Source organism: Microcaecilia unicolor, chromosome 2, assembly GCF_901765095.1.
Source record: "Microcaecilia unicolor chromosome 2, aMicUni1.1, whole genome shotgun sequence".
Lineage (NCBI taxonomy): Eukaryota > Metazoa > Chordata > Amphibia > Gymnophiona > Siphonopidae > Microcaecilia > Microcaecilia unicolor.
This window is the reverse complement of record NC_044032.1, coordinates 193,491,567-193,516,803: the sequence shown is the minus strand read 5'-3', so window position 1 is coordinate 193,516,803 and position 25,237 is coordinate 193,491,567. Positions and strand designations below refer to the sequence as shown.

At 47.0% G+C, this 25,237-nt stretch overlaps 1 protein-coding gene across 1 annotated transcript in view; it reads right to left on the bottom strand.

Annotated features, from left to right (window-relative positions):
* SPTLC1 (serine palmitoyltransferase long chain base subunit 1) overlaps nucleotides 1-25,023 on the bottom strand; it is a 143,746-nt gene extending 118,723 nt beyond the window's left edge. Inside the window, exons 1-3 of the mRNA XM_030193599.1 lie at nucleotides 24,930-25,023; nucleotides 13,541-13,648; nucleotides 2,604-2,698 (exon numbers count right to left, since the gene is read on the bottom strand). Of these exons, the coding sequence (XP_030049459.1) occupies nucleotides 2,604-2,698; nucleotides 13,541-13,648; nucleotides 24,930-24,983 (257 nt within the window). The 5' untranslated portion in view covers nucleotides 24,984-25,023. The remainder of the gene's footprint in view (nucleotides 1-2,603; nucleotides 2,699-13,540; nucleotides 13,649-24,929) is intronic.
* Between the last annotated feature and the right edge of the window lie 214 nt (nucleotides 25,024-25,237).

The window sequence follows — 25,237 nt, the reverse complement described above, 5'->3', positions numbered from 1 at the left end:
TGGTGAAACCATGTTGTCTCGGATCTTGCAACTTATTGGCTTCCAGGAAATTCACTATGCTTTCCTTCAGCATGGCTTCCATTACTTTTCCAATAACCGAAGTGAGGCTTACCGGCCTGTAGTTTCCAGCTTCTTCCCTATCACCACTTTTGTGAAGAGGGACCACCTCCGCCGTTCTCCAATCCCTCGGAACCTCTCCCGTCTCCAAGGATTTATTAAACAAGTCTTTAAGAGGACCCGCCAGAACCTCTCTGAGCTCCCTCAGTATTCTGGGGTGGATCCCGTCCGGCAGAATTGCAAGAATGCCAGTATAGACTTATACATAGAGCGTACTTCTCTCCTAGACGGGCCTTCCATGCACAGGCAACGCCCTCAGATAGTTGCTTAAAATGGAAGCAGGGACATGAGACTATAACACATTGCATATGGCAGTGCAGGCTTATCAAAGCTTTTTGGTGGAAAATAGGTAATTGCATGAGAGAAATATTGGGATACCCGATAGCCATCACGTTTGAGAGAATGCTGTTGAGCATTCCAGGACATTGGGAGGCAGGCACGCGAGGGGAATGCTTATTTCTGAGCAAATCCTGCATAGTGGGGAAAAAGTGCATTTTAAATCATTGGATATTGGACATACCTCCCTCTTTCTGGTATTGGAGAAATAAGCTATACCAACTCATGCTTTGGGAAGCGAGGGGAGCGCGATTGACCCCTAAACGTCAGTTGCGGTTCATGAGTGTGTGGGGGCCATACATAAATAAGATATCGCCTCGAGCGCGCAGTCAAGTGCTAAATGGACTGCCTTGGGGACAAGAGGAAAGGAGACAAGATCGAGCATAACCATGCAAGCGGGAAGGGAGGGAAAGAGTAGGGAGGGAGGGCAATGGGAATAGGGGATATAAATGTGAGAAAATATTGGAACTATGGATATACATATGTTTGGCAAAAGATGATTATAGTCAAGTTTATTGTTCCTGAATTTTCAGTTGTAGTTATGCTGTACTTGCTAAAGTTCCAATAAAAACGTTATTAAAAAAAAAACTCTACAGATCATCCAAAATGCAGCTGTGCGATTGATCACCGAAATATCAAAGTCCGAACACATCACTCCAACATAAAAAAATAAATAAAAAAAAACTACACTGGCTTTCTGTAACATACAGAGTTCAATTCAACACTCTCGTACTGACGCATCAACGTAGATATGGAACTGTCCCAGCCTACTTTCACAATACCCTGCAATCAAATAAACTGAAACGAGCTCCGAGACGTCACACCAGCTCTATTTACCTCCTACAAAGTCATATAACTACGTACAAACATAACTATGGGCCTTCTCTATTGCTGCCCCATCCTTGTAGAATGCTTTACCTGGATACCCTGAGATCACGTAAAGATTCTCAACAATTCAAGTGACTGCTAAAAAAACTCATCTGTTTGTAATGGTCATTTTCAGCCACATGAGGACGTATCTGTATGACCCTTTTACTTAATTAAAAATGTATATATTTATTTTTTACTTTTTTCTCTTGTCTTTTCTTTCTATCATTTCAGTTGCATCCAGATGAATGACCATGTATCATCTTCATATGACTGCAACTGCTACCTATCAGTCTATGTATGTGACGATTGTTTAAGACTATGTATGTGACCATTGTTTCCCACCTTGGATAAAGACAGGATATAAATATAGTAAATAAATAAAATAAATAAAGCGGTTTATAAAATTAAAAGCCAGGAAAGGGCAAGATGAGAAAAGAATAGTTGGGGGGAGGGGGGCAGAGAAAAAGAAAAAGGTAAGAAAAATAAATAAGATTGGATAGTGAAAAAATGCAAATATTGAGAGAGGTTAAAACAAGAGGGCTGTGTTTAGTGTGTAGGTGACTTGACCCTCTTTTTTCTTTCTCTTATCGACAGAATTGGTGGCACTCCCCCTTGATAAAGTGAATACGAAACGGGGACCTGTCGGGGTTTAAGAGCGCACCAACCTGCCTAAGATAAGTGCAGTGTGCATTAATTAAGATATGAACACGAACAACTGATTCACCTGTTGAGTGAAAGCATTATTATCGTGTATTACATATGAGACTCTTCCTCACCTTAGTTAAATAGCCCTTAGGGGTATTATATTTGCATTCATACACTCTGTGTATATTTTTTGTTATTTTGTATCACGGGACAGAGTGACGGTCTACAATTATTTGTAGGATAAGCAGCATAAAATCTGTTTTGCTGTTCTGGGGTCTTGCCAGATATTGTGACCTGGATTAGCCACTGTTGGAAACAGGATACTGGGCTTGATAGACCTTCGATCTGTCCCAGTATGGCAACGCTTATGTTCTCAAAATTGTACACCCAGTGTAAACTTGCACACACTACATTATAGAATTAAGGGGTTAACACGTTATAAAGGGCTTTAGTGTGTGCTAGCTGCACCCATAGGAATATAATAGGTCATGGCAGTGGAGAGCACATACTAAATGTTATGACTCAGAGTTTCATATTGACGGTTAGCACTGGGCATTAGACAGGTCCCTTCATCAGGAACAAGAAACACACAGAGCAGGCAGGACTCTTCCATTTATCAGCAGCAATGTGCTTACCCTGAAACTATATTATAGTTAAGAGCAGGATGGTCTTTAGCAACAGGAGGAACGAGAGGTTCTGGCTGCCATTCCTCGATCAACTCTTCCTTCTCCTGAATGAAAGAGGAACACAAACTTTAATCATAAACAAGCCTGAACGTCCTTTCTGCTGAATGCTGCTGCATGAATACTTTCATGAAAGAACTAAAAACTGACTAATAACTGGTTAATGGTGGGTGGTTTTTGAAGGGCTATATCTCAATGAGATATTAGAGAGTGGGATTTGGGTTTTTATTTTATATTGTATTAATATATATATATATATATATATATATATATATATATATATATATATATATATATTAATTTTGTATTATTGTATTTTATTTTCTCACCACCTATACCAAAAAGAGATACCATAACCAGCATGGAGTACAAATTAGGACTCAAGCATTATCAAGCAGTAGCATGACAGTCCTGTTACAATGAGCCTAAACTTTAACTTTCTCACTGGACCAGATGTGCAGGGCCGCCGAGAGGGGAGGGACAGGGGGGACAAAATTCCCCGGGCCTCCAAGGGGGGCCCGGCGCCGCAGTCCCCTCCACCCACCCCCCTCCATCCACCACTGGGCCGGGCCCCCCTGAATTCAAATCATAGTGCCTCACCTTCGGGCCTTCCCTCCCTGTATGTCCCGCCCTTGCGCAAGTTACATCAGACGAGGGCGGGAAACAGGGAGGGAAGGCTCGAAGGGAGGCGATCTGCAGACTGCTGCTGCTGTGCTTCTTTCACACGGAGTGAGGTTGAGGTGAAGCGCTATGATTTGAATTTAGGGGGGCCCGGCCCGGTGGTGGACGGAGGAGGGCAGCAACGATGACGACCTTGGGGGGGGGGGGGGGGAAGGGGGGGGGGCGGCGGCAGCGGGCCCGGCCCAGTCTCTTGGCGGCCCTGCAGAAGTGGTCAAACTACATCCAGCCCACTGGTAGCTGTAGTTTAGAGGCTGCTTTAGCAGTATCAGCTCACCAACAGCTACTGTGCCACAGCTCAGCCATTGTTTGAAGTTACCATTAGTAGCTGTTGCAGGCTGGGCTGCTACTGGCTACACGCAAGACTTTCTGTTTCTCTGTGATGTTCCACCCAGCACTGCGCCATCAGCTACTACAGCCGTGGTCCCAGATGTGCTGCAAGTCTCACAGAAGGAAGGTGCCATTATCAAGCCATGGCCTACTAGTTCCCAAATCTCTGCTGCACTAGGGGAGTCTAGCTGCAGTCCCGGCTTTACTACTACTGCTGCAAGCACAGCCTGCATCCGGGGCCCCACACTCTCCAATCATTACCACTGTAGTTAAGGGAAGTCCTCCAAATGTAGCCCCTTAATGAAGGAAGCAATTTGCTAGAACATACTACAATCAGGTTAAGACAGCTAAGACACTTAAATGGCACCAAAGAACAGATCTTCACTGAATGCTCCTGTACAAGCCTAGTGGGTAGAAGTTGTTTCCCTGCAGACTTGGGACAGTATAGCAGCTCTTCTAGCATCCTTACATGAAATCCTTGTCAAAGGCTTTCAGGCTGCTAGTGACGTCTTTCATTTTAAGAAAAATCCTCTTAAAATGTTGGGTTCTCCCCTCCGAAGGGACACCACCTTGTAAGTGGTGGAGGGGCTTCCGTGTTTCAATGACTCAGAGGGCTATGCTGTAGGGTTACCCATATCAGACAGGCCTCTGAGGAGAAACCGGACAAAGAGTGTCCCAACCTGGAGGATCCAAGATGGCGTTGAGGGAGGGCGTACGCTAGTTCCCGTTTTACACCAGAATGCCTGCAGAAGAGGGCGCGCTCCCCAGAGAATGGGGAAGAGAAAAGGCAAAGCTGTGGTGCTGTCCTCCTCCAACACGGCTGGGGTTCCCACCACTTCTCAGTCTATTTTGGAGAGATTCGGGGATAACGGTTCTTGCTTCGGGGAACAGCAAGGCTTTATTGCCGAATCTCAGTGGAGGGAGTGACTTTGAGTCTCCCTGTTGGCACGACCCCTCCAAGACCCGGAAATAGTAATGCTTCGCTATGGAGGTCAATAATGGAAACGCCCGAAGTGGGTTAGGATTTTCATGTGACCTGAGGAGGTCCTGGCGCAGCATCGACTCAGATAATAAACCAACTGGGGGATTGGAGAGTGAGCTCTTCACCCCGAAGATATCTGGAGCGGTTTCTGTGGAGAAATTGGACTTGGTGAAGCCAATAATGTCATAATGGACGTACTATAGGAACTGCAGCAGAATGTGAATAACTCTCTTCTTCAGATGTTTAAAATTTTTCACTATGTGAGTTAAAGAATTTATATTAATACTTATCTAACAAAGTGGAAGTCCAAGATATAAAAATAGAGACTTTGATTACGGAAATGGCTTCTCTATGAAAATCAGATAATTTGGTAATGAAGAATAGTTATCTTTCTTGTAAAAACTGGAATTTCTGAGAACCAATTAAGGGAAATAACTTGTGAATGATAAATTTACCTATAATATCCTATATATCATCTACTGAATTCTTGAAGAAATATTTCTCTGATACTTTGCTAATACCTTCTGATAGCCATCTTTTGGTGACTAAAATTATATTTCCTTTAAAATCTTCTTTATCAGAGAAAAGAGATGTAAGTTTAACTGACATTTTGGAAAATTCAGAAGTTATAGATAGAGTTATTATTAGTGACTTTCGTCTTTGATTTAGATAGGAACAATGTTTTGAAATTGTATTTCCGATACATGGTTGATAGTTTTTTGGGTTCAAAGATGCATATATTTCCTGACACATCAAGGGAATCGCAGACTGGGAGGTCTTGGCTTTTAAGCCTGGAATCATTGCCCTAGGTGGGACCTTCCTAGCGCGATTCCCTTGTAAGTGTTTTATTTCCTTATTACTTATTTGTTTGAACCTAAGAAATTATAAGAGTTTGTGGAAACAGATGAAGAATCCTCTGCAGCAACTTCCTTCAGTTACCACTGTACCGGCTGCAATAACCGATTAACCTTCCTCCCTCAGAAAATGTGAAGAGTAAGATTAACAATTTTGAGTTTTTCTTATTTTCTTTAAGATTGTTTTCCTGATCTTGGATCTTCCAATTGTGGACAATTATGTAAATATATATTGTTGAGAGAAAATGTTTTCCTTTTTATATTAATTTCTGTATTTCCTTACATTTATGTGCTAAATGTGAATGTAATTAAGTAAAATGATAAATAAATAAAATTTAAAAAAATGTTGGGTTCTCATTTATAAGTCAGAATTTTCTCTTTTATTTTCATACCAAGCAGCAAAATGGTGGAACAGAGTGCCTACATATTTACATTTTGAAACCAACTATAAGAGTTTTTGAAAACTGTTAAAAAACTTGGCTATTTCACAAATTTGTTTTATTATGAACTAGGTTCAGTTATAAAGTGTTAATATTTTGTATGATCTAGGGTTTGTTCTATTCTTGGTATTTAAGCTGCACTGAACTAAATTCTGGCATGTGCGGTCTATAAATTCTAACTGTAATGTAATATACCCAATGCAATCAGGGATTCTGTTATTCTAGACACAATTTCACCAGGATATATATATATTTTTTTTAATTTAAAGAAAACTGCCTACCACAGTCACGAGAGACCAGAATGCAATCCAGTACCACGATATGCGAGTGCACATCTGAGACAGGAAGCCAAAAATGCAACTTTTAAAGGTCATCTCAATATAAATATATATAAGCTGAATTCCCCACAGCCTCATACACCTGGATCAATGGGTTAAACAAAACTCCATTCTACTTTATAGTGAATGATACATACCTGTAGCAGGTGTTCTCCGAGGACAGCAGGCTGATTGTTCTCACGACTGGGTGACGTTCGCGGCAGCCCCCACCAACCGGAAGAAGCTTCGCGGGCGGTCCGCACGCGGGGCACGCCCACCGCGCATGAGCGGCCGTCTTCCCGCTCGTGCGTGACCGTTCCCGCCAGTTGAATGACAAGCAAGAAACAACATGAAAACGCAACTCCAAAGGGGAGGAGGGAGGGTAGGTGAGAACAATCAGCCTGCTGTCCTCGGAGAACACCTGCTACAGGTATGTATCATTCACTTTCTCCGAGGACAAGCAGGCTGCTTGTTCTCACGACTGGGGTATCCCTAGCTCTCAGGCTCACTCAAAACAAGAACCCAGGTCAATTGAACCTCGCAACGGCGAGGGTATAACAGAAATTGACCTACGAAGAACAATTAACTGAGAGTGCAGCCTGACCAGAATAAATTCGGGTCCTGGAGGGTGGAGTTGGATTTACACCCCAAACAGATTCTGCAGCACCGACTGCCCGAACCGACTGTCGCGTCGGGTATCCTGCTGGAGGCAGTAATGTGATGTGAATGTGTGGACAGATGACCACGTCGCAGCCTTGCAAATCTCTTCAATAGTGGCTGACTTCAGGTGGGCCACTGACGCTGCCTTGGCTCTAACACTATGAGCCGTGACATGACCCTCAAGAGCCAGCCCAGCCTGGGCGTAAGTGAAGGAAATGCAATCTGCTAGCCAATTGGAGATGGTGCGTTTCCCGACAGCGACCCCTAGCCCGTTAGGGTCGAAAGAAACAAACAATTGGGCGGACTGTCTGTGGGGCTGTGTCCGCTCCAAGTAGAAGGCCAATGCTCTCTTGCAGTCCAATGTGTGCAACTGACGTTCAGCAGGGCGGGTATGCGACCTGGGAAAGAATGTTGGCAAGACAATTGACTGGTTAAGATGGAACTCCGACACCACCTTCGGCAGGAACTTTGGGTGGGTGCGGAGCACTACTCTGTTGTGATGAAATTTGGTATAAGGAGCATGAGCTACCAGGGCTTGAAGCTCACTGACCCTACGAGCTGAAGTAACTGCCACCAAGAAAATGACCTTCCAGGTCAAGTACTTCAGATGGCAGGTATTCAGTGGCTCAAAAGGAGGTTTCATCAGCTGGGTGAGGACGACGTTGAGATCCCATGACACTGTAGGAGGCTTGATAGGGGGCTTTGACAAAAGCAAGCCTCTCATGAATCGAACGACTAAAGGCTCTCCAGAGATGGCTTTACCTTCCACACGATAATGGTAAGCACTAATCGCACTAAGGTGATTCCTTACTGAGTTGGTCTTGAGGCCAGACTCTGACAAGTGCAGAAGGTATTCAAGCAGGTTCTGTGCAGGGCAAGAACGAGGTTCTAGGGCCTTGCTCTCACACCAAACGACAAACCTCCTCCACTTGAAAAAGTAACTCTTTTTAGTGGAATCCTTCCTAGAGGCAAGCAAGACATGGGAGACACCCTCAGACAGACCCAACGCAGTGAAGTCTACGCCCTCAACATCCAGGCCGTGAGAGCCAGGGACTGAAGGTTGGGGTGCAGCAACGCTCCTTCGTTCTGCGAGATGAGAGTCGGAAAACACTCCAATCTCCACGGTTCTTCTGAGGACAACTCCAGAAGAAGAGGGAACCAGATCTGACGGGGCCAAAAGGGCGCTATCAGAATCATGGTGCCGTGGTCTTGCTTGAGCTTCAGTAAGGTCTTCCCCACCAAAGGTATGGGAGGATAAGCATACAGGAGGCCGGTCCCCCAATGGAGGAGAAAGGCATCCGACGCCAGTCTGCCGTGGGCCTGTAGTCTGGAACAGAACAGAGGCAGCTTGTGGTTGGTCTGAGAGGCGAAAAGGTCCACCGAGGGGGTGCCCCACTCTCGGAAGATCTTGCGTACCACTCTGGAATGAAGCCACCACTCGTGCGGTTGCATGACTCTGCTCAGTCTGTCGGCCAGACTGTTGTTTACACCTGCCAGGTATGTGGCTTGGAGGAGTATGCCGGACTGGCAAGCCCACCGCCACATGCCGACGGCTTCCTGACACAAGGGGCGAGATCCGGTGCCCCCCTGCTTGTTGGTGTAATACATTGCAACCTGATTGTCTGTCCGAATTTGAATAATTTGGTAGGACAGCCGGTCTCTGAAAGCCTTCAGTGCGTTCCAGATCGCTCGGAGCTCCAGGAGGTTGATCTGCAGATCCTTTTCCTGGAGGGACCACAGACCCTGGGTGTGAAGCCCATCGACATGAGCTCCCCACCCCAGGCGAGATGCATCCGTCGTCAGCACTTTCGTGGGCTGCGGAATTTGGAATGGACGTCCCAGGGTCAAATTGGTCCGGATGGTCCACCAGAGCAATGAAGTGCGGCAACTGGTGGAGAGGCGGATGACATCTTCTAGATTCCCGGTGGCTTGAACCCACTGGGAAGCTAGGGTCCATTGAGCAGATCTCATGTGAAGACGAGCCATGGGAGTCACATGGACTGTGGAGGCCATATGACCCAGAAGTCTCAACATCTGCCGAGCTGTGACCTGCTGAGACGCTCTGGTCTGCGAAGCCAGGGACAAGAGGTTGTTGGCCCTCGCTTCGGGAAGGAAGGCCTGAGCCGTCTGGGTATTCAGCAGAGCTCCTATGAATTCCAGAGACTGGGTTGGCTGGAGATGGGACTTTGGGTAATTTATCACAACCAGGAGTTGAGTAGTGCACTGCATGGACCGGAGGGCTCCTGCCTCTGAGGTGTTCTTGACCAGCCAATCGTCGAGATATGGGAACACGTGCACTCCCAGCTTGCGTAGATACGCCGCCACCACCACGAGACACTTTGTAAACACTCGTGCCGTGCGCCCAGGCGGAATCTGAGATACTGTCTGTGAGCTGGCAGTATCGGGATGTGAGTGTATGCATCCTTTAAATCCAGGGAACATAGCCAATCGTTTTTCTGAATCATTGGCAGAAGGGTGCCCAAGGAAAGCATCCTGAACTTTTCTTTGACCAGGAATTTGTTCAGGCCTCTCAGGTCTAGGATGGGACGCATCCCCCCTGTTTTCTTTTCCACAAGGAAGTACCTGGAATAGAATCCCTGCCCGGGTGGTACGGGCTCGACCGCATTGGCGCTGAGAAGGGCGGAGAGTTCCTCTGCAAGTACCTGCTTGTGATGGGAGCTGAAAGATTGCGCTCCCGGAGGACAATTTGGTGGCAGGGAGGCCAAATTCAGGGCGTATCCGCACCGCACTATTTGGAGAACCCACTGGTCGGAGGTTATAAGAGGCCACCTTTGGTGAAAAAATTTTAACCTCCCTCCGACCGGCAGATCGTCCGGTACGGACACTTTGAGGGCGGCTATGTTCTCGTGGATCCAGTCAAAAGCCCGTCCCCGGCTTTTGCTGTGGAGGCGCAGGGGGCTGCTTAGGCGCACGCTGTTGACGAGAACGAGCGCGCTGGGGCTGTCCCTGTGCCTGACGAGGCCTTCGGGCCGGCTGGGTGTACCTACGCCTTGCAAAGGAATAGGGCGCAGCCTGCCGGGCCCAGGAAAAACGTCCACCTGCTGAGGTGGATGCTGAAGGCGCCCGGTGGGAGAGCTTGTCGAGGGCGGTTTCCCGCTGATGCAGTTGGTCCACCAGCTGCTCGACCTTCTCACCAAAAATGTTATCCCCCCGGCAAGGGACATCGGCCAATCTCTGCTGGGTGCGGTTGTCCAGGTCAGAGGCACGCAGCCATGAGAGCCTGCGCATCACTATACCTTGGGCCGCAGCACGAGATGCCACGTCACAGGTGTCATAGATACCCCTGGACAGGAACATTCTGCACGCCTTCAGCTGCCTGACCACCTCCTGATAAGGCCTGGACTGCTCCGGCGGGAGCTTATCGACCAGGTCCGCCAGCTGCTTCACATTGTTCCGCATGTGGATGCTCGTATAGAGCTGGTATGACTGGATGCGGGTCACGAGCATGGAGGATTGGTAGGCCTTCCTCCCAAACGAGTCCAGAGTGCGAGACTCCCGCCCCGGGGGCGCCGAGGCGGTATCCCTCGAACTCCGTGCCCTCTTGAGAGCAGAATCCACGACCGCCGAGTCACGGGGCAATTGTGGCCGCATTAACTCTGGGTCCGAGTGGATCCTGTACTGGGACTCTACTTTCTTGGGGATGGTGGGATTAGATAATGGTCGCATCCAGTTCCGAAGCAGTGTCTCCTTGAGGACATTGTGCAGCGGCACTGTGGTGGACTCTTTAGGTGGTGATGGATAGTCGAGGACCTCGAGCATCTCAGCCCTCAGCTCATCCACAGAGACCACGGGAAAGGGAATGCAAATAGACATATCCCGCACAAAGGAGGCAAAAGAGAGACTCTCAGGAGGCGAGAGCTTCCTCTCAGGTGAAGGTGTGGGGTCCGAGGGAAGACCCGCAGACTTCTCTGAGGAGAAATATCTGGGGTCCTCCTCTTCCCCCCACGAGGCCTCTTCCTCGGTATCGGACATAAGCTCATGTAGCTCAGTCCTGAACCGGGCCCAGCTCGACGTCGAGGCGCCGAGGCCTCGATGTCGTCGAGCGGTGGACTCCCGCGCCGGCGGGGACGAAGCTCCCTCCATCGACGTCGACGGGGACTCCACCTGCGTGGCGGTCGAGACCGGCGCCGCAAGTGGCGGCGGCGTCGACAGCCTCGGCACCGGGCTAGAGCTCGCCGGCGCCACAGTCATCGGCACCGAGGGCGCAAGCACCCCCGGCGCCGGCACAGCCTGGCGCATCAGCCCTTCCAGGATCCCCGGAAGGATGGCTCGGAGGCACTCGTCCAGGCCCGCTGTCGGGAAAGACGTGGGGGCCGGTAGAGGCATCGGTGCCGGAAGCTGCTCAGGTCCAGGAGACTGCACCGAAGTGCTGGGACCCTGACGTGGCAGTACCTCCACCACCGAGGGGGACCTCTCCTCTCAACGCGGACACTTCGGCGTCGACTCCTCTCCGGTACCGAGAGCCGGATGCGTCGAGGGCGACCAGTGACGGTGCTTCTTTGCCTTCTTACGGTGCCCATCACCGGTGCCGGGTGGTATGGAGGAGGAGGAGGTCGATCCCCCTTGGTCCCGAGGAACCGGGTCAGACAGGGTTCGGTCCCGAGGGCCACGGGCTGAAGGAGTGACCGGGGCCGACTGCCCACGCGGTCTCTCACCTCTACCCTCACCGGAGGACCGGCGGACCGACGGGACCTGTTCTCCTGGGGTCGATGCCATCGGTGCCGATTTTTCGGGCATCGATACCGGTACTGAAGGACCGGGCGTCGATACCGATGCCGTCGAAGTCGACGTCGAGGGGCCGGCGCAAGTTCCAAAAAGGCGGTCCCGCAGAACTTGCCTCGCAACCTGAGTCCGTTTCCGGAGACCGAGACACAGAGAACATGACTTGATATTGTGCTCCGGCCCGAGGCACTGGAGGCACCAAGCGTGGGCGTCGGTCTGCGAGATCGGCCGGCCGCACCGACCACACTTCTTAAATCCACTCGGGACCTTCGAGGACATCGACGGAAAAATCGCGTCGGCGAAGTTAAAGTCGTCGATGGTGGCGGAAATCACACCTCGAAAAAATAAATCGATCGCGCGGCCACAAGGCCGCAACGCGACGCCCTCGCTAGAAACGAGGGAAAAAGGAGCGCGTGCTCTTCTTTTTTTTTTTTTTGAAGAAAAGAAAAACTGGAGCACACGGTAACCGAATAAAACGAAAGTTAAACAAAATCGCGTAAACGCGACGGTCTTTCCGGGGCTGCGAAGGGAGAGCGGCGACGGCACGACTCTCCTCAGGCGCGGAAAAGAAAAGACTGGCGGGAACGGTCACGCACGAGCGGGAAGACGGCCGCGCATGCGCGGTGGGCGTGCCCCGCGTGCGGACCGCCCGCGAAGCTTCTTCCGGTTGGTGGGGGCTGCTGCGGACGTCACCCAGTCGTGAGAACAAGCAGCCTGCTTGTCCTCGGAGAACCCATAATATGGGCCCTGTTTACTAAAGGCGCGCTAGCGTTTTTAGCGCGTGCACAAAATTAGTGCGCGTGCTGTGTAGGCACCCATAGGAATATTGTGGGCGCCTACACAGTTAGCGCGCGCTAAAAGAACTAACGCACATCTAGCGCGGTTTAGTAAACAGGGCCCTAGGTGATGAAAGAACAGGACTGTGGGAAAGGAAGAGGAAGGGCCAAGCAAGAGACAGCCAGCACACGTGTGGAAATGGAGATGTCACAGTGGGTGGGAAGCTTGACTTTTCCTACCATAGTTCTCCTTTACTCAAAGTTTTTGTCATCTGAATAGCTTCCAGGAAGAAGATGCAGTTGTTCTGGTCTTTACTCAGTAATCTCCCCTTTTAAAAAGCCATGCTAGTGGCTGCCGGTGCAGTAATGCATCAGCATTGCCCTGCGGCTTTCTAAAAAGGGGGATAAATTATTGAAAATGTGAAGGTTAGGCCTTCCTCGCCCCAACCCACCACATAACCTACTTCTTCACTGCCTCACCGTAGGACAGTTTCATAATACCTAAGAGGCCCCCCTAAAAGAAACATACACACATGGGCCAACAGGCAAAAATATTCTGCTACCCAAAGTAGCACTTTATGGTCATTTTCCCCAAAGTGAATGCACCTTATTATAAACTTTACTTTTAGCCTGCTGCACGTGGGATTCTGCAGTAGCAAGAAAACAAATGTCAAAGCAGTAGATTATTTTCATTGAATATCTTATTTTCAAAAGAAAATAACTCTAAATCAAAGTGAAAATACTACTGCATTAGTACTAACCACCATAAAGCATGACTTGCTTTGAACATTTTTAATCAGGCAAAACAGAAAGCATTTGATATGCAAATGTATTTCCTTAATAAATCATTTTTCTTTAATGACAAGCAAAACCCTATTGATGCATCTCATTCAGTATCTGAATAAAAAAAATAAAGAGATGCAGAAGAAGCGAGACACAGAGAGGCATATTTTCAAAGCACATACAAAGCTGCATAATAAACTATGGAACACTGTAAGTCTAAGTGCTTTGAAAATGAGCCCCAGAGTGTTCCTGCAGCAACAAGTCTGCTTAAAACAGAAATCCAAGGAACGCGACAGATACAAAAGCTCAGGTCTCCAGCTCCTTACTTTGTCTGTGAGGTCAGAGCGTTCTTGAAGCTTGTAGGTCTTCGAGAAAAGAAGTCTGATAATCCAGAGAATTAGAATGCCTTCCAGAATAAGATGATAGGCAGGAGCCTGGAATTAAACAAGCAAACGGTAAATGATTTTCTCTTAAAACAGTTCTAGCGGCTGTTTTGTCCCTGGCTACCTTGTATTCCACCAGTATAGAGGGATGTTGTAGTACAGCAGAGCTTCAGACCATAAAGGTACCTTCTTCAGATGACCTCAGGAATGGTCTGAAAGCATGTTTTAATGTACTTCTACGTTAGTGCCTCTTAAAAAATTGACAAGGCACTCTCTTCCTACAAGCACGTATGTTCTAAAAGACCAAGATGGGGCTTTCCTGTGACTTAACTTTGCTTCTAGAAGAAGGGTTCTCGGTTTTCAGGATACTCACAATGAATATTCACGAGTTAGATTTGCATGCAAATCTCTCTCACGTATATTTATTGTGGATATGCTGAAAAACGTGTGTCCTGAAGACTGGGTTGAGAATCTCTTGAGTTAATCTGATACAAACTTAGATTGTGAGCCCTCCTGGGACAGAGAAATATCTAGTGTACCTGAATGTAACTCACCTTGAGCTACTACTGAAAAAGGTAAGAGCAAATCTAAACAAAGTAATCAGCTCCTGTTGTGTGATCTATTTCTTCCCCTTTGCTTGTCCCTTTATTGTCTTATTGTCCCTGTTTGTTATTCTATCACTTTTATTCTTTTCTCTCTGTTTCCTATTTATTGGAAACAGCTCTGCTGCTGGCTAATTTGCTTTGAAGAACAGTATATTAAAATTAAATAAACCATAGACCATTTTGCTCACTGTTACACCTGTGCATAGAGAACCTTGTCGAATTTATGGCCTGGGGGACAGAACTCAGCCCACCAAGTACTTACATCTGGCCCACAGTCGCTCAGAAATTCATGTGGTGCTTACAGCGAGATTCCTGCTTCCCTGCCATGACTTGGCTTTCTCACGCGACTTGAAACTGCAAAACCAACCCGAGATTCCAGTAAGCCGAGCCAGTGCGAGGAAGCAGGAGTCCCACTGTTTCTTCTGCACCTGAAACCAGGTGAGGCGAATAGGTTGCAAGCATGAAAGAGATTCTGGGTGAAGGCTGGGGGGTAGATATGAGAGAGAGAGACTTCTGTGTGCTTTGGCCCTCAGAATGTTACAAAATATAAAATGTGGACCCCCTGATAGAAAAAGTTGGAAAAGCCTGCTATAAAGGATTCCTTTTCTTAAGCTAAGGTCCACTATCTCTAAAATTAAAGACAAAATGCAGAATTCAGGGGCATAATTCAATCTAAATTGAAAAATGTTTTATTACTTTCAGGTGTAGAAAAAATATTCAGAAAGTGACTGAATGCAGTCAACAGGCATGAGGTCATTTAGGGATCCTTTTACTAAACTGCAGAAAAAGTGGCCTTAGTGTGCCCTTATGTGGGTTCTTCCCGCATGCTAAGGCCATTTTTGCTGCAGCCGGAAAAGGCCATGCACTGATGGTAGAACAGCAAAAAAGTAGCGAGATCAACAGGACACTTCCAAGACACCGTGGAGGCGAGTAATTAAAAGAAAGTTAAAAAGACTCGACACGGAGCCATGTTTCGTTGAGAAACGCCTGCTTCAGAAGTCTGTTTGTTGTGTAAGGCAATGAATGGAACACCATAAGCAAGGCAGCCAAATCAAGCCTTTAGAAAGGCTAATGACAGGCAAATGCGCCAAGCATAAGCTTAAAAAGACAATTAAAACTGGAAGAAAAGTCAAACGCAGCGGTGCTAAGTTTCTCCACTTTTGTTGGTTTTCATGCACTAATGGTGCCATTTAGCATGACCAGAAATATAAACAGAAGAACAGACCCCTCACAGTCTCAAAACAAGCCAAACACAGTGAAGGTGACAAAAATAGGATAACAGACGATGTCCAGTACAATGGATGTTTTGAATAAAGCTTCCTTATACTGGACATCATCTGTTATCCTATTTTTGTCACCTTCGCTGTGTTTGGCTTGCTTGCCATTAGCATGCAACCATTAAAAAGAATTACTGCGGAGGCACTTACCAGCACCTATTTTGTAGGCGGTTAGGGCTCATGTGGTAATCCTGTGTTAACCAGTTAGCATGCAGTAAAGTGGACAGGAATGCCTACTCTTCATCCTCCCTCCCCCCCCCCCCTCCACATCCCCTCCAACAAAAAATAAAAAATATTTTTACTGTGTGGGTAGTGTGTGCAGATAACTTATGCAAGACACCCGAGTGACTCCCACAGTAAGCCATTCTAAACTGCAATAAGCATGCGCTGCGGTGATTTCAAAGAACAGCTGGAAGTCAAAGGACTGAAGAATATGAGAAAACCAAATTTACTCAAAGGAAATCCTCTCCCGACGAGTAAATTTTGTCATAAATCCCCCCCCCCCCACCCCCCGGGATCAAAGCAGAGACTATTAGCAGTCGGGGACACCAAAAATGTACAGTTTTAGGGTGAGATGTATTCCTCCCAGTGCAGCGGATCTACCGCTATCTTAGGGATGAATGAACCCCATCCCAGGCTGCTTCTGGCTTAATTACCTCGTATTATGTAGACTCCACAATTACCAGAGCTGTGCACTAGCTCTGAATGGTTAAGGAGAAAACAATCAGGGAAGAACAGTAGACATGAGTTATCAATCAGATAATTTTATTTCTTAACCGCCAAGTATAATTACAATTAGTCATTGCTCTGTAAGTACAATCTACAGAACACCATTTGTGATGAGAAGTACAACTCAATTGGTTATTGGACTATAGTACCCCAGCTACACATAGGGACTGAGTCTTTAATGTTATATTTCACTGCTCAAAGCCAAGTATAGTAAATATAAAAGACTCAAAGCTTATGAGAAAGCAATTACCTTGCCAATTCAGATACCGTGCATTGGTTTCTCATAGAGAGTGGCCGCCCCTCTGACTTGAAGTAGGAAGTACACTCATTTTTATAGGTCCACTCTGGATACCGATAAGCACACCTGATTGGTTCTATGTTATTGTCATAGTCAACACTGATTGGCTATGGTAATGGGTGTTTACTGGAAAAGCTAGCAAAAGACCACCCCTTACTGGAAGACTAAGCCATGTTCTTGCAAAGCCAGTCATTTCTACATTTTTGACCATATCTTCCTCAAAACACCACCTGGTCATCTTCCCATGAAGCCATCTGTTTCTCAAAAACATCTGTTACTACCCTTTTGCCACATTCATGCCACTCTGCAAGTTAGTAAACCATGTCTTCCTTTTTATGAGGTTTTTACACTCTAGCTCCTTCCTTATTTTGCTGCATGGTGTGTCCCAATAGCTCAGGAGCTTACTGGAACTTCAGAGTTCAGATTACAGTTAAAGGCCTGTACTTTTCCTGTCATTTTTAGATCCTGAGCCTTAAGTCAGGCCTGGGCTGTCAAATAATAATATTCAAAATGTAACAAATAAATAAAATAAAATAAAATAAAGAAAGCAGTTTGCTACAACATACATTCAGATCAAGATGGCTAAGGGGCTCATTTTCAAAGCACTTAGCCTTCCAAAGTTCCATAGGTTTCTATGGAACTTTGGAAGGCTAAGTGCTTTGAAAATATGCCTATAAGTATCAAAGAAGAAATCTTCAATGGATGAATGGAGGGAATGGATCCTCAGAAGCTTAGCTGACATTGGGTAGCAGAGCCGGTGGTTGGGAGGCAGGGATAGTGCTGGGCAGACTTATACGGTCTGTGCCAGAGCCGGTGGTTGGGAGGCAGGGATAGTGCTGGGCAGACTTATACGGTCTGTGCCCTGAAAATGACAGGTACAAATCAAGGTAAGGTATATACAAAAAGTAGCACATATGAGTTTATCTTGTTGGGCAGACCGGATGGACCGTGCAGGTCTTTTTCTGCCGTCATCTACTATGTTACTATGATGACCCATACAACATAGTAGATAATGGCAGATAAAGACCTGCACGGTCCATCCAGTCTGCCCAACAAGATAAACTCATAGTATAAGGTATAATGTGATACTACATATGTATACTTGATATTTATTTGTCCTTTCCATTTTCAGGGCACAGACCATAGAAATCTGCCTGCCTTGTTCTGTAACTACCCACTTCAGCCTATCCAAATCTGTCTGGCCATAACTAGGGCTAGTGGGAGGAACAAATACCCCGAGAGACGTAGACTGTGTAGCAGCTACTAGGACACATTAAAGAGAGTCCTTGCAAAGCACTGTAGTACTGCTAGTGATAATTTTCTTAAAATGAAACACCATATCCAATGCAATGAGGGATTCAATTATTCTAAGTATGACAGTTAAAAAAAAAAAAAAAAGACTGTTTACCACAGTCTCCCCATATGTATGCACGAAACATGTACGTGTGAACACACATTTTTCTCTCACTGTACACAGAAAACTAGAGCACGGAGACTTCAAATCAGGGATGGACAATGTGCAAACTGACTGGTTCACAGCTACATGAAAGGCTCTTGCCTAGACCACTGGACTGGGTTGAAAACCTGTGAGACACAGCTTCAGTCATGGAAAATGTGAAAGCCAGTGAGCACCTCGTCTATTCAATGCCAGTCTAAGGATACACAGCTATACTTCTGGGAAAATCTATCCATCCCAACCAAGCAAGGATTAACAGAAGTGTGAGGTTACTTCTCTGGAAGACAATGCCCTGCTCTGTGTTTCTCAGCCTTATGAGAACAGGGGCAAGACAGCTGTTCCTGAAGAGTGGTTATGAGTTTTTGGCTGTTTTGATGGGGATGAAAAGGGGGCCAGCAGAGCCTGTTGTGAATGATGAGTAGATGAGATGTACATCAGTTTTCTTAGGAGTTTTGGTCACTGTCTGGAATGTATCGAACCCTGGCCCAGAACCCACTGTGTTGCCACAAACTGTACAATCCTATATAATAATTCTCACCGCCAACGTTCTAAAGTAGCTGCCTGTGTCCGTGCCTCCTTCGGAGTTGCTGAGCTAGGCTCCGAAGTCAGGCTGACGTCACCGTTCCTGACGTCACCGTTGCCATTATGCAGAGGAGGTAGGGCGAGGGCTCCAGCAGTCAGCTGGCAAGGGAAGCCTCCAGTTGGCTGGCCTGTTTGAGGAGGAGCCCGGCCGCGAGGAATCCTGCGGCCAGAAAGAGAGGATTGGGGCGACTTCCAGAGCGCCGGCTCTGCCAAGATGGCTGGCGCTCCACTTCGCGGGGCCGAGAGGATCGGGGTGGCTTCTGGATCGCCGGCTCTGGCAAGATGGCTGACGCTCCACTTCGCGGGGCCGAGAGGATTGGGGCGGCTTCTGGAGCGCCGGCTCTGGCAAGATGGCCGGCGTTCCACTTCGCGGGGCAGCTTCCGGAGTGCCGGCTCTGCCAAGATGGTGGGTGCGAGAGGATCGGGACGACAACCTGGGTGGCTGGAGGGGGGGCATGTGAGAGAGCAGGGTTGTTGGACATGGGTGGCTGCAGGGGAAGAAGAGGTTCGCTGGACATGGATGGCTGGAGGGGGGGCAGGGGAGGGGGGGTCCTGAGACCAGAGAGGTGGGGGTGGAAAGGGGTCCTCAGACCATAAAGGGGGGAGGCGGAGGGCCCTGAGAGAGAAAGAGGGGGGTGGGCCCTAAGAGAGAGGGGTTGGGGGCAAACACTCACTCTGATATACACTCTCTCTGACACACACACACAGTCTCACACACAGAGTCTCACACACACTCTCTCTCTGACACAAACACACACACACTCTGTCTCTCTCTCTGACACACACATTCCATCTCTCACACATACACTCCGAGGAAAACCTTGCTAGCGCCCGTTTCATTTCTGACTGAAACGGGCCTTTTTTTACTAGTAGCCAATAAAAGGTCACTGCTTCAAACACCTACAAATATTTTTTTTTAATTGACATTACATTTTAGGTCAGAACAAAAAGGATAAAGAAACTGAAGAGAGCAAAAGAATAATGCAAAAAGTATTCTTCCTCAGAAAGGATAGTGGACGCATGAAGCAGTCCCCTAGAGATGGCGATAGAGGCAAAAGCTATCAAAATTCAAGAAACCAGTGAACACGCACAAAAGATGCCAAGAAGCGGGGAAGCAAAGATAAAGGTGAAGAGGGCAGGAGAATGTAAAAGGAGCTCATAATGACCTAAATTCTAAGGGCACCACTGATTAGCATGCATTGAATGTGAAGAAACTAACGGGAAACCGAATGGGCTTCTTCACATTCAGTGAGCCGCTAATAGGTAGCGCCGCTTTGTAAAGGAAGTCTATGTGTTTATCAACTCTCAGGTTTTTTTTTAAACTTTATTTATTGATTTTAAAGCAACATAATATTTACAAAAACATATAACAGCATATAATATGGAACAATGAGGAAAAAAAAAAAAAAAAAAACCCTAAAAACATACAGGTCAGTGAGCTGATAAAAATAAAACAGGACAGTATGCGCAACATAATTTAGAGAGCTAATTCCCTTCACAAGTCACATAGTTGTCTAGCAGCGACCATGCTCTATGGAAAGAGTAGATGCAACCAACTCTTATGACAGCCAGTTCCTCATATCGCCTATAAGAACACAGCAGATTCCACCAATCGTGATATGAAACAAGCTGATTATTCTTCCAATGCAATGCAATCAGATGAAGAGCAAGAGAAATCATTAAGTTAAACAGTTTGGCATATTTAGGAGGAAGTGACAAATCAGGAGTCGAAGCCTTGAGGATTAGTATTTTAAAAGATAGAGCTTCTTGGATTGTAAATATTTTCTGGGTTTTTAAGCACACATATAGCAGTTTCTGAGCAAATTATGTGCGGGGAGCTGTAAGCAAGCTCATGTACCTAAACAACAAATGACCGAAAAAGAAAGTCAACCAGACTTCAACACTTACAAGTGGTTAAGTTTATAGAACTGACAACAATTACAGCAGTGAATCAAACAGAAAGCTCCCAAAAAGGTAGCATATACTGAGATACTGCACATGAACAAGCATTATTCAGAGTACACATATGAGCTTAAGTCAGCATAACCGAAGATTCTCTCAGAGGTCCTGCTAGGACAACTGAATTCATGTTGGACTTCATACAAGCACAAATGTTAGCATTTTCTCACACAGCTGCAACATGGGAGAAAACGTTTAGTACACAGAAACTTTAGGGGGTGATACAGAAAGGTTCGCAGTACAGCTATACATGTGGCTTCTACTGAGAGCATAATACCATGTCATCACAAATTTTATGCACTGAAAACTTGTGGGTAATGGCACGGGGAGCATGCTGGACATGTGCATAAAGGTTTCATGATAACCAGTTTTTTTGTGTGCGTGTCCAAACAAAATCCACTGTGTCAGCACACATCGGGACCTATTCTTCTACGTCTAAATATGAGCCCAGCAAAAACTGCTCACACATAAAATTTTTGCAAAACACATATTTTGGCACAGAACAGTTTGATGTGTGCGTTCACTTTTGGTTTTGTTGGGACACTTGCACATATCTTTTACCTCCCATTTGCCTCTGAACCTTTCAGGGGTTTCCTTCTGGTTGCAAAAGAAGACAAAACTGGCAGTTAAATCTCAAAAGCTGGCACGAAATCCTCTCTGTGAACCCTTCTACGTTGCCCCGGAACTGGCAAAAAAAAAAAAAAAAATTATCATGGTAAACGTGTCAAAAGACCCTGTTTCTCTCTCTGAATTGCCACAGAATGCTTAATAGCCTCATCAGTATTCATTTTAATTTGTGTGGCCATGTACGCCATGAGGGGCATTATCGAACAGAAACGCCTATCTCCATGGGCGTTTATCTCCGAGAACGGGTCCGTGAAGGGGCGGACCGAATCGTATTTTCGAAAAAACATGGACGTTTATCTTTTTTTGAGCTGGGCGGTTTTGTTTTTCAGCGATAATGGAAACCGAAAACACCCAGCTCAAAAACGAATAACTCCAAGACATTTATTCGTGGGAGGGGCCAGGATTCGTACTGCACCGGTCCACCTCACATGCCAGGACACCAACCGGGCACCCTAGGGGGCACTTTTACAAAAAAAAAAAAAAAAGGTAAAACAGCTCCCAGGTGCATAGCACCCTTCCCTTGGGTGTTGAGCCCCCAAAATCCCCCTCAAAACCCACTGCCCACAAGTCTACACCATTACTATAGCCCTAAGGGGTGAAGGGGGGCACCTACACGTGGGTACAGTGAGTTTGGGGGGCGGTTTGGAGGGCTCCCATTTACCAGCACAAGTGTAACAGGTGGGGGGAGGGGGGATGAGCCTGGGTCCACCTGCCTGAAGTCCACTGCTCCAGTGACCTGCATACTGCTGCCAGGGAGGTGGGTATGACATTTGAGGGTGAACATAAAAAGTTGTGAAACGGCATATTTTGTGGTGGGAGGGGGTTCGTGACCACTGGGGGAGTCAGGGGAGGTCATCCCCGATTCCCTCCAGTGGTCATCTGGTCATTTAGGGCACTTTTTGGGGCCTTATTCGTGGAAAAACAGGGTCCAGGAAAAGTGCCCTAAATTCTCGCTAAAAACGCATATTTTTTTTCCATTATCGGCGAAAGGCGCCCATCTCTGATCGGCAGATAACCACGACCCAGTTCCGCCTTCACCACGCCTTCGACACGCCCCCATCAACGTTGTCCGCATCCGCGACGGAGTGCAGTTGAAAACGTCCAAATTCGGCTTTTGATTATACCGCTTTATTCGTTTTTGGCAGATAAACGTCTATCTCCCGATTTGGGTCACAATATAGGCGTTTTTCTCTTTCGATTATAAGCAGGCATGTGAGTTAACACCCACGCTCAGTCCCTCTCTACATTGCTCAGCGCACTAAACCTGCAGTAACCACACAGTTAAGTCCACAGCAGCTTTCTGAATTGAGGGGGAGGGGAAAGAGCTTCATCCATCTCAGGCGACAGCTTTTCCCATATTACATGACAGTTGCAATAAACCTATATGCCTATTTTATCAATTCAGCAGGCAAGAGGGGACAAACAGCTAGATCACTATTAAGTACTATGGAGTGGAGAAGTAGCCTAATAGTACAGCAGGTTGACAACCTGGGGAACAGGGCATAATTCCCATAGCAGCTCCTTGCGATCCTGGTAAGTCACCTAACCCTTGGTACAAAAACTTAGATTATAAGCCTAAGCCATCTACGGACAGAGAAAGTACCTGAAAACAATGTGAACTGCTTTGGTTGTACCACAAAAATGTGTATATCAAATCCATTAACCTTTACTTTTACTATTTAAAATTTTATTTTTCTATTTACACAATACACAGAAAAATCGCCTGAATAGTAAGAAAATAAATATATAGCATAACAAAACCAATCTAAAGCTCAGCAGTCCACAAAACTAAGGGCAGGGACAACTCACAAATCATGAGAAGGTGAAACAAAATGATCAAGCACATTAGTAACAGCAGAGAAAAGGAGTGGTGACTACTTCAGATTATTGTAAACCACTTTATTATCCTAACATGAGGCGGTATATATCAAATACAATAAACCATCATCTTAAAAGTGGGGAAAAATGAATCCTTTCATACATTATAATAAACATTCGCTATCACCCCCCGGTCATTTACAGGCCACGGGACATAGTAACATAGTAGATGACAGCAGAAAAAGACCTGCACGGTCCATCTAGTCTGCCCAACAAAATAAACTCATATGTGCTACTTTCTGTGTATACCTTACCTTGATTTGTATCTGTCATTTTCAGGGCACAGGCCGTAGAAGTCTGCCCAGCACTAGCCCCGCCTCCCACTACCGGCTCTACCACCCAATCTTGGCTAGGCTTCTGAGGATCCATTCCTTCTGAAAAGGATTCCTTTATGTTTATCCCATGCATGTTTGAATTCAGTTACCATTTTCATCTCCACCACCTCCCGCGGGAGGGCATTCCAAGCATTCACCACTCTCTCCATGAAAAAATACTTCCTGCCATTTTTCTTGAGTCTGCCCCCCTTCAATCTCATTTCATGTCCTCTAGTTCTACCACCTTCCCACCTCTGGAAAAGGTTCGTTTGCGGATTAATAACTTTCAAATATTTGAACGTCTGTATCATATCACCCCTGTTTCTCCTGTCCTCCAGGGTATACATGTTCAGGTCAGCAAGTTTCTCCTCATACGTCTTGTAACGCAAATCCCATACCATTCTCATTGCTTTTCTTTGCACCGCTTCAATTCTTTTTACATCCTTAGCAAGATAGGGCCTCCAAAACTAGGGTTACCATTCGTCCGGATTTCCCCGGACATGTCCTCTTTTTGAGGGCATGTCCGGGGCGTCCGGCGGATTTTGCCTGCACCCACGTTTGTCCGGATTTCTGGACAAACGTGGGCGCGGGTGCGGGCAGGCGCGTGCGTGTGGGCGGGCGATCGGCGCCATGGTAACCCTACTCCCGTCCCCTCCCCTTCCTTACCATGTTCCCTGGTGGTCTAGTGACGTCTTCGAGGCAGGAAAGAGCCCCCTCTTTCCTGCCTGGAGCGCTGCCTCCCCTGTCTATCATCCTCCTCGGTCTGGCTGGGGATTCAAAATGGCCGCCGAGAGTTGAACTCTCGCGAGGCCACTTCAACTCTCGGTGGCCATTTTGAATCTCCAGCCAGACCGAGGAGGATGCAGCAGGCAAGGACAGGCAGCGCTCCGGGCAGGAAAGAGGGGGCTCTTTCCTGCCCCGAAGAGAAGACCCTACTAGACCACCAGGGCTAGATAGTAAGTGAGGGGGGGAATATGTGAGGGGGGGGGGGAACCATGTGACGGGGGGCGGGGAATAGAGGGGCGTAACGAGGACCCGAAGGGGGCGTGGCGGGGGCGGGGTATGAGGCGGGGCGGGGGCGGGGTAGGGGCGTGACATGTGTCCTCTTTTTCAGAGGACACAAAATGGTAACCCTATCCAAAACTGAACACAATACTCCAGGTGGGGGCCTCACCAACGACTTGTACAGGGGCATCAACACCTCCTTTCTTCTGCTGGTCACACCTCTCTCTATACTACCTAGCAACCTTCTAGCTAAGGCCACCACCTTGTCACACTGTTTCGTCTCCTTCAGATCTTCAGATACTATCACCCCGAGATCCCTCTCCCCGTCCGTAAATATCTGACTCTCACCGCCTAACACATACGTCTCTCATGGATTTGTAGTCTTCTAGACAAAGCATAAAGTGAAATCACTAGCTGTGACGTCAGGATGCGTTCTACAATCCCTAACTACCAATCAAGGAAGCAACATGAAAACTAAATCCAGCCACTTGAAAAGTTTCACTTGGAAGCTACGCTGACCTCGCAAACGCCTAACAACCCCCAGTTCGCACAGCAAGGCCAGGACTCTAGCTCTGCGCGATTCCCCCCCCCCCAAACCTCACCTCGTAGAAAGCCTGCACCATTTCAACCAGCACCCACTGTTGTCCAGTCGCCATGTTCGTGCTTCCGGTAGTTCCGGGTCCAGAAGAGCGTGCACAGTCACATATTAACACGTCAGACAGAGCAGGACTCAGGAGGAGGGGGGGGGGGGGTGTGCGTAAAGTGACGTCACGTGAGATGGGTAGTAGTACGTTCGCTTCGTTTTCAGTAGCTGTGCTGTGGGTGGCCGGCCTGTAATTTCTATTCTATTAATTTTAAAATTTAACTTAGTAAAAAAATATTTTTCTCAAAAAAAGGATTATATGACTTT